The 14,211-nt window shown below is 50.1% G+C and overlaps 1 protein-coding gene across 1 annotated transcript in view; it reads right to left on the minus strand.

Annotated features, from left to right (window-relative positions):
• TBC1D22A (TBC1 domain family member 22A) overlaps nucleotides 1-14,211 on the minus strand; it is a 370,690-nt gene that overhangs the window by 102,676 nt on the left and 253,803 nt on the right. Inside the window, exon 11 of the mRNA XM_063074804.1 lies at nucleotides 10,023-10,150. Within this exon, the coding sequence (XP_062930874.1) occupies nucleotides 10,023-10,150 (128 nt within the window). The remainder of the gene's footprint in view (nucleotides 1-10,022; nucleotides 10,151-14,211) is intronic.

Raw genomic sequence — 14,211 nt, forward strand, 5'->3', positions numbered from 1 at the left:
CTTGGCTGCACCCCATGGAGCTGAGTCCCAGAAGAACCATGACAGCAGCAGCAGAACGGGCAGAACCAGGCAGCCTGAGAGGCACCCAAGTCTCAGTTTGGACCTTGCTCTGGCTTTTTCCTTCTTCTTACTTTTGTCCTTTGGCCTGAAAGTAATCTATTCTTTCACTTAAGTCTCAGCTTGGACCCTGCTCTGGCTTTTTCCTTCTTCTTACTTTTGTCCTTTGGGCTGAAAGTAATCTATTCCTTCACTTAAAGAACAAGTGGATGAGTCACTACTCTTGCTTTTGACCAACTCGCAAAGAGGAAGTCAAACCCAAATGATCTGGGGAGGCAGGCACAGAGATACTGAGCCAACTCCCAGCATCCCCTGTGGGCAGCTGAGCATGGAATCAGAGTAGAGTCCTCAGCAGGAAAGAGGGCCCACCTGAGCAAAGGCAAGGCACAGGAGGCAGACAGCATGCCCTGCAGCACCGCAAAGCCTCCTGTGACACCAGAGCCACGTCCATCTCCACGCCCTGCCCCACAGTGCCCACAGCCCCTGCAAGTATGCAGACTCCAAAGACCCCACATAAACATTTCTCCAGCTCCATGTCCTGCACACGGGATGGTCTGCAAACTTTCTTTACCACCAAGGAGGAGTCTGAGTATTCGTTCTCAAAATCCTGTGAAGCTGCTGGCTTCGTCCCTCCACTCACCAGCTCGGGGTGGCCTGTCCTGCTGCCCTGCCTGCCTGGGGGGCTTCCCTTCACCTGGCCAGGCAGCACACAGTGGGTGCTGAGCAGTTGGATCCCTGAAGGCAAGTGTTTCTCCGCTTTCCTCTCCTCAGCACCCAGCAGGTGGCCCTGTGGTGGCGATCCACTCAGCTCTTTAGGACTACAATTTAAATCGCTGGACACAAATGCAGAATGCAATAGTTTTCCTAAAATTGTATGATACTCATTTAATATGTGACATTAATTAATATTCTTTGCATATTTCTTTCTCCTCTAACCTTGTCAGAAGTTTTCCCAGGCGGTACATTTTTAGTGAGAGGTAGGCTGGCCTTGGTGTACAAGGAGCAGCTCCTCGCAGGAAGGAAAACATTCCCAACCCCTCCTGGGCCCTCTTTCCTCACACTAAGGTCAAGCTAAGGCCAGGAGAAACACAAGCCCTCACATGGCAAGTGACAACAAGCCCTCCTCTGGGACTCTGTCCAACAGTCCCTGTTTTCTTTAACCTTTTGTCCAGAGGCCCAAAGAAGTTGGACAAGTTGCTCAGGGACATACCACAGGTAAAATATTCATGAATACATCACGTTAAAGCTTCGCTAAAATGCAACGCAGCAACTATACTCTGGTGACCTTAGGTGGGGGCACCAGCCTTTCTCACCTCACACTCCACAGAACAGACCCCAGAGCAGCCCATACAGGCTCTGAACCAGACAGCCGCTCCCACAGCACTGGTTTGGCATCTGAGGAGCCAGGGCTCAGGCTGAGAGGTCCTTGGGGATTGTCAACTCGAGCACAATCGGCTCTGACTCCTCTTTGGCCAAAACCTGAACAAGGGCAGGAGCTCCCACTTCAGCACATACCTCACAGGAAGCCATCTAGGACAGATAATCTGGTGTGGCCTGTGGGCTTTGGGGGGTAGGGGGGATGCAAGGACCCTCCACTCAGCTCCACAGTGCCATGACTTGCCAGAAACAGCTCATCATCCCAGCTGGTGGACCCCACTGGCCTCCTGAAAAGGTACTTGCATCTGGACACCCTCCTTGTGGGCAAGGCCTGTGCACATGCACACCCAACACCCACAAGCAGGCCGTACCCTCACACCCCACCCAGGGGTGCCCGCCAGATCTCCTGAGGGCCTAGCCCTGCTACCTCCACACCATGAGCCCCATCCCGCTGTGTCCCTTCCTGGCTCCACATTCCAGGGCCTTGGACTTCCAGCCCAGGGTTCTCTCCATTAACTGCTGCTGCTGTCTTCATCCTTTTCTGAAAGCCAGATGCGGGGGGGCTGTGGGGTGGACTGGCAGGTTGGGGGAAGGTGGTGGTACATGGTCGGGAGCACCTGATAGAGAATGGGTTTTAGGACCAAAACCAAGCCCCTCTCCAATTCTCAGAGCGTCAGCTTCTTCCTGGGTAAATGGCAGGAACTGACCCACCTCACAGGTTGCAGTGGCCACATAGGTCAAAGTGCATGACTCTCAGCAGATTCCCCCCCAAAGGCTGGCTGTTTCTTTTTTTGCTGACTGTCCTGGTCCAGGACCCAGAACATAGTAGGGCCTCAATAAGGGACTGGTGAACAATAAATGAACACCATGGGAGAAAAGATTAATAAAAAAGCTAGCCTGCTAACGGTGGAGCCTCTTTTGCTGCTTGTTTTACTATTAAAAGAGAACTCTAATTGCTTCTTAGAAAATGTCATTACGATTAAATTCAACTCCAGAATTAGCTAAGAATTCTTATCTACTGCAGAGCAAGGACAAAGAAATTTGTTCAGCAACTGTTCACTCGCAGTCAACTACAGCATGCCACTCAACACCTTTGAACGACCGCTGCCAGAGAGAACTGAATGCCTGGGAAATAGAAGCCGTCACCTTCCAGGCCATATTGACTCCTCGGCAGAGTGGCCGTATTAGAGAGACACTCCTGAGGACGAGGAGCACAGGACTTGACCGTGGCTCTTTACCCACACTTTCCCAGAGCGTCTGAATGGCCACAGCAAGGAGCTGCCTTGTCCAGCCTGTTGCTAGGCAGCTGCAGTTTACAATCACTCATCAAATAACTCTGCAAAAATAACAAAGATTTGGAAATCACAGGCCAACATGTACAAATCACTGTTCTAAGGACAGCTTGGTATTTCATTTGCAAAATAAGGAGAGACTGCCCTGTGTCAAAGACTGCATGGAAGCTGACAGGGGTCCTTAGCCCCCACCTGCAGAATCGGTTTTTCCCAGGATGCACCTGGACCAGCCTCTGGGTCCTCACACACTTGGCCAAGCATGCTAGAATGCACCATGGCTGCAGTGGGGAGAAACCATCTCCTCCACAGTCCTCAAGCCCTGAGTAAGCTCTCATAACACCCAATGCAATTGAAACGTGAAGAGAGTAAGTCTGAGAGTCAATAAGGATATTCCACATACCTCTTTAAATACTACTGCTAAATCTCCAGGACACTGACTTTATTACCACTCTGAGGTAGTGGATACACCCGCACTTCCAGCTCCTCCCTGCAGACTTAGCAGCAGCAAGCCGAGTCCTGCTGAATACTCTCATTTCCAAATCCTTCCCCAGCTGACAGTGATCTATGCTTGCTTCCTGTAGGCGGGCAGGCATGAAAAGCTTACAACCTCAAATCTTAATGGGCTTATGAAAAAGTACGTTGTAAGGAGAACTGCTTCTCCAGGTTTATTAGATTAACCCAATCCATCAGTTTCAATGCCACCTGATTCACAGAATCAACACTGTGGCCCCACAGAAGGTTTGAGAGAACCCCGATGGCTATTATCTGGGCACATGGACAGAGGATATGCAGCAGCTGCACTCAGAGCACACTGTCCACCCATACCAGGCTGGGTGAGTGAAACTTCACCTGGACTACCTGGACATTTGAAGGCCCAAGGCAGCTGTAGGGAAAACTGAAGGCAAATGGTCAGGGTCCCTCAGATGTTCAGGACGTTGCCAAGCATTTGACATATATGAACATGCACCCAGGTGTTCCTTGGTTATTGTCTAATGTAATTGCGCATGTGCACCCAGGTGTTCTTTGGTTGTCTGACTCCACCCAGGTGTTCCTGGGTTATCAGACTCAAGTATAAGGGATGAGTGGCTCTGATCCATGGTGACCCCTGCCCTGGGGATGCCTTGGGGGAGCCATAGGGAGGCCACTACTGCTGCTAGAGGCTGTTGCTATTGCTGCCAGGGCCCCCGGGATGCTCTGGGAGGCCACCGCCGCTGCTACCCCTGGATCTGCTGTAACCTACTGCTGCTACTGCTGCTGAGGAAACTCAGGACTGAGCTCCTGTCATCTGCCAACAGCTCCCGGGGTCTTTTCCCAATTACCTAGCTTGAGACCTGCATGTGAGGGGTCTGTGACCCAGCAGGCACATGAGGGGTCTGGTGACCCAGCCAGGCATGTGAGGGGTCTGGTGACCCAGTCTGTACAATGGGTTTGAAGAATCTGTGGACCCTAGCTGGACAGTAGCCTTCCAAAGGAGCTGGGAGAGCACTTCGCCCTATGGCCTCTCCATGGGGCAGCAGGTTCCCTCAAGGTAAGCCAATGACAGTGTGAGCAAGATAGAAGTTGCATCTCAGAACCGACATCTCATCACTGCCACCACATTCTAGTTGGAAAGGAGTCACTAGGTCCAGCCCACACATAAGCAGAGGGCTATTCTAGAAGCTTCCCAGCCCACCTAGGATTCACCTTCAATTCTTCATATCCTTCTTAACTCCACCTTCAAGACACAAGGTGTACACATCGAGTCTGGAAGCACAGGTGGTTTTCCACACATAGACAAAGTCTTGGCTTCAGGTAGAATCCCACATGGTACCTGGTGACAGCAAGTCCTGCCTTTCCTCACCGTCTCCACAGCAATCATTCCCCACCGTGCCGCCCTGCTTCTGCCATTCACTGCCTGGAGCAACTAAGAGTCCTGCCTTTTCTCACCATGGTCCTACGCTGCACCCTGGAGCCCAATGTGCCTCACAGGATGCAGAAATATAACCACCATAACACAACACTAAAGGGAGGAGGATCTTAGGCAAGGCAAGTAAGCTGGTAGGTCCCAGTTCTAATTTTCTATAGAAGTGGATAACAATGATCACCTGGCAATAAAACCCAGAACATGTACAGTATGACAGTTTAGAAAACATAGCTGATAACGGTGGTGGGAAGACGATCCTACCCAGCGCCTACTCCGTGCTGGTGCAGGAAGGTGCCAGCAGCCTTCTGTAGGTTGCACAGGGGAGTAAAGCCAGCTCCTGGCTGCCTCCTCCGTAAACAAGTTTGACTGGGACCCACTGCACCACTCACCCACGGCCACAGCTGCTTTTGTGCTAGAACAGCAGAGCGGCTATGACAGAGTCCACATGGCCCACAAGCCTAAGGTATTTACTATCTGGCCCTTTACAGACAACATCTGCCAATCTTTGCATTAGAAACATTCTACTCAGTCTCAACAACAACCCCACGAGGCGAGCCCAGCAAACTCAACTTCCCCGAAGACACAGAGGTGAGTGCTGAGCCAGGAAAGAAACTCAATTCTGCTGGAGTCCAAGACATGCGGAGAGTAAGGACCTGTGGGGGCTTATGTGAAACAACCACATAAATCCTCTCTTCAGAGGACCCAGACCATTTGGCCACAGTTGGGCGATTCAGAGCTCAAGCTTATAAAGATGTCCTGCAAACAGACCTGCGGCAATCCAGTTCCCTCCAGCAGCCCCCCGTGGGCCCGAGTTCACAAGAGGAGGCGTGTGGTCACAAACACCCAGACCCCAAGCCAGGGAGACCGCCCTGTATTTCATCCCTCTGATTTACAGCTGGCTGCGAGAGCAGCAAGAGGAGTGATGATTAAAGACACACTGTGGGATACAGCTGGCACAAGTGTCATAATTAAAACTCAAGTGGCCTCTGGACATCACTAGAAAGGAGTTTAATAAATGCCTTAAGCCAAATGAAGTCATCTTGCATACACACCTGGCAAAAGGGAATTTTTCCTTTTCTTAAAGAAAGAATCAGTAGGTCCTAGGAAATGTACCACCTCCAAGGATTCCCCTCACTTACCAGGGACACTCGTTCCCATTTCACAGAACATGGACAAGGAACCCTTCTCTGGCAGCAGGGGTGACCACCTGCTTGACAGTGAGGAAGACCTCACACAAAGGGTGGCATTCACCAGGCTGCAAACACACCCCAAGCCCAAGCTACTCACTGCTCCACCGCTGCTCACTCCCCCAAAACCCACAAATGACTGTAAGATCTCAGACTGTCCAGCCCCACTGTTCCCCAGCGAAGGAAGTCCCTTGGATTTAGAGAAAAGACATCACTCTTTTCAGACCCTGGCTTTTACATTCCCCTTTGGAACCCGGCGGTAACGGCAGGGCACAAGCTCCCAGCACCCTGCAAGCCATACCTCTGCGTCTGCACCTCCCTGGGCTGCCCAGTGATCCCTTGTGGCTTCGGTGCTCCAGGATCTCCCCCGCAGATTCTCCCTCCCTCCTCCTACTTCCCCCTCCTCTGTCCTCCTCTCTCCCTGTCACGGCCACTCTTCTAAGAGGACATACGGACACCCACTGACTTCATCTGACCCTGCTGCGGCACGTATGTGAATGTCGACTGCATCAGGGAGACACTCTCACAATGTCGAATGTCTTCTGCAGGGCACTTGGTGGCCAGACCTGCCTACTTTAGAGCAACTCCTTACAAGGACACTTCCCCTCATCGCTGCTGCCTGCCCTGAGATGGGACAACAATGCTCACACGTGTGGCCTTGGGACACTGCTAGAGGAGCCATGCTAGGGTGGATCATATGAGAGCAACATGGCACACTGAGGCTGAAGGGCTGCTGGGGCATCCCTGCCCTCACACGTGCCTTTGACCTTAGCACACAGCAGCTCTCAGAGAAGATTCTGTTCGCCTGGAGCCCACCCGGCCGCAGCAGTGGCGGAGCCTGTGGCCTCCTCACTCCCACCAATGTGGTCGCCCCACACAGGGAAGAGAGCAGCTCCAAGCCAGCACCTAGGAGCTGAGGCCATGATGAGGGCAGAGGGGAAACTGAGATGAAGGTACCTGTAGTGGACTGAATTATGTCCCCCCAAAACTCACTGAAGCTTGAATTGTGTGCCCCAAGTTTTACGTATTAGAAACTTGGCCCCCATTGTGACTGTTAAGAGGGTGGGAAATCCTATTACAGTAATTGAAAGGTGGGGCCTTGAAGAGGTGATTCGATTGTAGGACCATGCAGTAGTGAATGGATTAAAAATGGTGGTCAAGGGTGTGGTTCTGAGGGCTTTAAAAGGAGAGCACAAAGAGGCTCTCTCTCTGCTAACTTTGCTTCCACCACCTTGCAATGTGAAACCCCGGGGTCACTGTCACCACCACCAGATGGACTTTGGACTTCCCAGCCTTAGAAACTGTAAGCAATAAATTTTGTTTTCTTACAAAGTACCCAGTTCCATGTATTTTGTTATAAGCAACAGAAACAGATTAATATAGTAGCTGAGGGTCCCTCACCAAGGCTGCCCGAGCTGCTCTGAGCCCATCACCAGCATGGGACAGCAACGTCCCTTCCAGGCCAAAAGGGCTGCCAGCATCAGCACTGTGTTCTCAGACCCAGAGGGAGCAGGCCCAGCTCCCTGTTCCACTGTACAAAACAGAGTATGTGCCCCACTGTGAGATCTGCAGCACCCCCTGGACCATGCTCCTGTTGGCATTGCACCTGCTCTTACTCACTCACTCTAAAACAAAGCCTAACGTGCCTACTTAACAACATGTGCCCAACACATCAAGCCCATATGTCCCACATGTTAGAGAACAGGCCTATGGAGCACGGTAGTGAGGAGCAGGGAAAAATAAATGAAATGAGAGAAAGCCTGGCTGAATCAGTGATGACACTGAATTTGGGAAGGGATGAAAGTAGGAACAAATTAACTTTCCAGCTACAGCCCAACCACAGAAGAAACAAGCCCAAAGGTTTCTCCCTCATTCAAGGTAATAAAGAGCCATGTGGGGGGTATAGTCGTGGAGGGTGGGACATGTCCCTTCTACAGTCCAGGGATAGGGGGCAAAAGGCAAAGCTAGCATTCAAGTATTACAGGGAACCCTGAAACTGGCTCTCACAGGCTGAGGCTCTCCTGGGTTGGGACCGCCTGTCCCACCCAGCGTCTCCCCACCCCCAGTCCCCACGTTTAGAATGGAACACGTAATGCCCCTAGGAACAACCATCTCTCTTTTGTTTGGGCTATTCTGAATTGTGTGTGCTTCTTCAGTGGATTTTTTCATGCTGTGATAATGCACCTTATTTATTTTTGTACCACTATCTAGTTTGGGGCCTGGGACAGGTTATAGGTGCTTATTAATATTCTTTGTTGACACATGTCCCAAGAGTATTTTAAGCTACCTTGTAAGGGGTTAAAGAGTTTCTGAAACCTGTAATGGCCTGGCTAATAAACACCCCAGTTTAGGGGAGAGTAATCACCCGATTGCCATCCTATGATTACTATGTATTTTCATTGCCAAAAGATGCAATACAATTTCATGGTTACTTGGCCCTGCAAAATAGAAATACCCCCAATTTTTAAGATATGAAAAGGTTTATAACCAGGGTGCTGTCACAGTTCAAGAATGAGGCCATGGTACAGATGAGTCAATTCATGACAAAATTTAATTTCAGGGAAATTAACTCAATAAAGATGCCACAATTGTGCTTAAAGTTTTAATACCTATTAGGAGTTTTAGTGAGGTGGTGCAGGACCGTGGACAAGCCAATCCATTTTCTGGTTCCTCAAAATGCGATTGACTTAATACCTAATTTATCTATAATGAGGACAGTATTACAAGGAACTCTGTGTTCAATGAGGGGGGCCTGGGCCTTGAACAGCCTAACCAATCACAAAAATGGAGGGTGTTTGCAATTTATGGGATATTAAGTTTTGTTTCCTATAATGCCAGAGAGCAATGATCAACAGCAGTATACTGATAGCTACTTTACCCAAATAGCCCAAGGTAAGGCTTCATGTCCCAGCAAATGTTACTGGCCAGAAATTCTGTAGCTGCCAAATTTAGAAAAGCAAAACCAAAGTGGGGATTCGGATGACGACAATTTCTGTAGTGAACATCATTAGACTATACAAGCTTCAAAAAAGAAGTCCAAACACAGAACTTTGGAGCCACAAAACACCCACCCGCCACAGTGGGGCGCACTGACCCACAACCAGTGTCAGCAACAAAGCTTTGAGTTATTCTTCTAGACAATTCATGTGAAAACAAGCTCAGAATAAAAGGCCCAAGGTGGAGGCCCAGCAGGCACCCTATCCTGGGGAAGAAGACATCCAGACCAATGTCCTGTGAAAGGAGCTGATCAGAAAGACCCCCAAGGCCCTCTCGGGCTGCTCCAGGGTCCCCACCTCCCACCACCATCTTCATGGACATCCACACACAAGGCTCCAATGCTGAAGCCCAATCCATTGCCTGGGACTTAATCTGCCTTACGAAAAAGTCTGCTGCCTTGGATCTGCTTTTCTGGAACCTCCTCCACCACCCCATACTAATCTCTAAAGGCAGCTGCCCCCTTCCTGAAGCCCGAGCTTGCAGCCCATGAGGGCCATGCTCAATGCAGTAAAAAGCCTTCTTGAAGTGCAAAGATGAAAACCAGTCGTAGCTTCTTTCTTTAGCACTCCATAGGGATGTAAGTCCTAACCCGCATAACATGCCTGCTATTTGCAGTCCATGACTAAAGGCTGGCACTGGACCCCATAGCACGGCCTGGGCTTCACAAACATCTTGAACACAATGAAAAGGTGCTAGAATAAGCAATGGGACACTCAAGGAAAGAGAGGTGGCTTGTTCCAGAAAACTCAATCTCCTGAAGAAATGAATTTCATCAAAATTGGTCGACAGTAGAAAATTTCATATTGCACTGAATCTGTGATTTTTTTTAAATCTTGATTATAAGCAACTCAAAACATAGACAGTGTGTGAGTCCTGAGTGTGAATTTTTTTGGCAGAAGTAGCTCAAACTTACAGCAGAACTACAAGTATTACTCATCGCATTCTGAGGATGCTGCTCAAAATGTAAATTGCCAGCAAGCACCGGGGACTCTGTCACCACCGTCGGAATGAAATTCAACTACAAATAGAACCATATAAAGTTCTTTTCCCTGTTTTACATCTAGTCAGATGACAAGAATGCCAGAAATGGACTTTTAAAAGACCGCATTTCAAGTGAGAGGACACCTTGAAGGCAAAATCAAACACAGCACACAGAGCCGAGAGCGGCAGGGACACAGGACCCTGCGCCGGGTGCAAAGGAGCGCTCACCTGGTAGGTGTCCCACAGGCGGACGGTGCAGCGCAGGGGCAGCTCCCTCATCAGCAGGTTGTTCATCCAACGGAAGGCAAACTGCAGGTATCTCACCTCGTGCTGCTCCAGGTGCCGATGGACTTGCTCTGCACAAAACATACACAGGCCCAGGCTGTCAGGGGAGCCCTCCGGAGGCCCACCTCAGAGACCCACTCCAACAGCCAGGGAATCCCAAGCCACATCCCCCAAGGAGCAAAGAACTAACTTCTATAAACAAACACCTTGACAGTTCACCCTTTAAGGAAAATGAATGATGACAACTCAACGACAGCTCCATGCACTGCGTGTGTGTACATCTGGAATGCTTTACACTCAGAACCGAGCAGGCCACTCCTGTGTTACATATGAGAACACTGGCAGGCCGGGGTATGTGGGGAGCTCAGATTAACCCACATCTGTCTGGCTCCATAGGCAGATGCTCCTTCTCCTGCCCCAAGGCAGGTCCACCAGACCCAGGCTGGGGTCCCAGGAGAGGCTCAAGAGCTTGCCTGCCTCCAAAGACCAGCCTCAGCCTCACCCAGGGAAACTGCACAACCAGTGGCCGGACCCGCCTGTTGAATAGGCATGTAGTCCATGTCCCTGGGCTAGGGCCAGTGGCCTCTGGATTCCAGGTTTGGGCCCCTGAAGAGAGCCAGGCCAGCAACACCATCCTGCCTTCTCATCAGACTGTGAGGGGAAACTCAACAGTCTAGGCCTGAGGTCCCTGCGTCCCCTCCCTCAGCCCCTGCACTGAGCTGCCAACGCCTGCAGAAGAAGGCGTCCTTCCAGGAGACAGAGCTTCTGGTGATCGTGGTGACCAGGCTCCCATCCTCCAGCATTCCACCATGTACCTCCACCCTGAAGGGCCTGGGAAGGATGGGTGCTATTTACAAAAACAAGTAATTCTTGCCTAATTGACCTAGACTGTGAATCAGGACTTCCCATACTGAATTTTTTTAATCAGGGCCCTCTTTCTGCACACTTCCTTCTTTAATCCCATGTCCTGAGTTACTTTCCTTCTCTCCATGCTTGCCTTCCTCACTGGCCTTCCCTGAGAAGTAACCCTGAAAAAACTTTACAGGGTTTCCCACTCTCCAAAAGAAAGTTCCAGAAGTGGCAAGTACACCAATAATAACTTGCTGTATTTCAGAAACAAGGATTTCCTAAGCACAGAAATGAGAAGTAGGGGAAATGGAGGGGTGGGAGGACCCATGCTGAGACCCACTGTCCCGCCTCTTACAGCATGGCAGCTCTGCAAAAACACACAGGAGCCTGGCTGGGCCTCAAGGCCACTATCCTGGGCACTACTCTCGCCTACGGGAAGCAAGGCTGGTTTGCAGGGAAGCTCTAGAGAAGCCAGGCAGCTCTGCTCTCCATGAAGTAGTCAGTTCCTTCAGTGTCTCTGCTCTCACTGCTGCCTCCACCCCAAACCACCACTGTCCTCAGCTGACCAGAACCAACATGGGGCAGGACACCTGTGGGGCTGGGTATGGGGGGACGCAGCCCTGGTTAATGCTGTGGCATAGATGCAGCAATGCAGGATTAGTTCAAACAAGACAGTAACTAATGGCAGACCTGGGCTGATAAGAACAGCAAAGGCCTCCTTTCTGGGCCCCAAGGTACCAGGGAGGCTGAGACTGCTTTGTCTGAGGCCCCACAGGAAAGCTGTGAAGCAGACTGCCTGCACCAGGTGGTGGGTGGGACCCCAGGAGTCCACGCCCACCCACCACCATCTGCTGCCTCTGCAGGAACAAACCTAGGGACCAAAGGCTCCGGACCTAGCAGAGGGCAGGCTCAAGGCCATCATGCCGGCCCAAGCAGCAGGAGGGATCAAGGGCCCAGGAAGTGGAACAGCCAACACAGGAGTCCCTCCAGCTGGTGTCCACTCACCCAGATGCTCAGCTCCTGCTCAGCTCCTACAACAGGGCATTCATTGTCTTTGATTTTGCTTTATCAAGAGATCTGGCATGCACCCCTGCAAACACAGTCAGCAGACTTCACACTTCTACATTAGCAAATCCCATTTGTCTCCTCTTGTCCCCATGAAGGCTGAAGAAGCAGAGCACTTGGGTAGAGATACTGGCACTTGGTATCAATCAAGGAACCCAGTGGTATAAGGACTAGAGTCAGCAGGAAGCAAGCAGGGCCACATTAGGGCTGTAAGGACAATGACCCTGAGTAACTGAAATGTGAAATGTCATTCATACATGCAAACACACACACACACACACACACACACACACACACACACACACACACACACAATGGCACAAAGTCAATTATCATCATTAATTTTTAGGATAAAACCTAAGATTTCAGTGAAATTTCTTCTTTGTACTGGGTCTCTTTGAGTTCCATCTTCCAAAGCCCCCAGCCTGCAGGCCAGGGCTCGTCTCCCCTGCCTTGGAGCATTTCTGAGAAGAACATTTGAGGAGCCAGGCCCCAAAGATGGCTGGGGGATAAGGAAAGAGTGAGGCCAGCTCAGGGGATGGGTGGGCCTGATGCCAAGATGCAGAGGGCGCTGGCAGTGATCTCGGGTGGTCCCAAATAGGGCTGGGCATTGTCATCACCATTATCACCATCTTCGTCATCACCATCATTATCTTCACCATCAACATCATCATAATCACCACCACCATCACTATCTTCCTCTCCATCATCACCGTCTTCTTCACCATCATCTTCATCACCATCACCATCATCACCTTTATCATCTTCATCACCATCATCACTATCATCACCATCACCATCTTCATCACCATCATCACCATCATCATCACCATCAACACCATCACCATCAACACCATCGCCATCACCATCAACGCCATCACCATCATCACCTTCATCACCGTCATCACCTTCATCATCATCATCACCATCAACATCACTACCATCATCACCATCACCATCAACAGCATCGCCATCATCGCCATCATCGCCATCATCACCATCACCATCATCACCTTTATCATCTTCAACACCATCATCATCACTATCATCACCATCACCATCATCACCTTCATCACCATCACCATCACCATCACCATCATCACCTTTATCATCTTCATCACCATCATCATCACTATCATCACCATCACCATCATCACCATCATCACCATCATCACCATCATCATCACCTTCATCACCATCACCATCACCAGCTTCATCACCATCACCATCACCACTGTCATCACCACCATCACCATCAACACCATCACCAGCTTCATCGCCATCACCATCACCACTGTCATCATCACCATCACCATCAACACCATCACCATCATCACCTTCATCACCATCAACACCTTCATCACCATCATCACCATCACTATCATCACCATCAACAGCATCGCCATCACCATCATCATCACCATCACCATCATCACCTTTATCATCTTCATCACCATCATCATCACTATCATCACCATCACCATCATCACCTTCATCACCATCATCATCACCATCATCACCTTCATCACCATCAACACCATCGCCATCACCATCACCATTAACACCATCACCATCACCATCAACACCATCACCATCATCACCTTCATCATCATCACCATCACCACCATCATCACCATCAACAGCATCGCCATCATCGCCATCATCACCATCACCATCACCATCATCACCTTTATCATCTTCATCATCACCATCATCACCATCACCATCAACAGCATCGCCATCACCATCATCATCACCATCACCACCTTTATCATCTTCATCACCATCATCACCTTCATCACCATCATCATCACCATCATCACCATCATCATCACTATCATTACCATCACCATCATCACCTTCATCATCATCACCATCATCACCTTCATCACCATCACCATCACCACCTTCATTGCCATCACCATCACCACTGTCATCATCACCATCACCATCAACACCATCACCATCATCTTCTTCATCACCACCATCAACATCGTCACCATCATCTTCATCACATCATCATCACCTTCATCCTCCTCCTCTTCCTCATCATTGTCTCGGCAGCTGTTACAATATAGATTCTCAAGCTCATCTCAACTTAATCAGAATCTTTGAGGTAGGATCTGAGAATCTCCCCAGAAGGTTCTTACCTGCTATCCACACACCTGTGCTGGGAGCTCCTCCCAGGGGCAAATTACAAAGGACACAGAGCCCACAC

This window comes from Cynocephalus volans, chromosome 12 (assembly GCF_027409185.1).
Source record: "Cynocephalus volans isolate mCynVol1 chromosome 12, mCynVol1.pri, whole genome shotgun sequence".
In the NCBI taxonomy this organism is placed as follows: domain Eukaryota; kingdom Metazoa; phylum Chordata; class Mammalia; order Dermoptera; family Cynocephalidae; genus Cynocephalus; species Cynocephalus volans.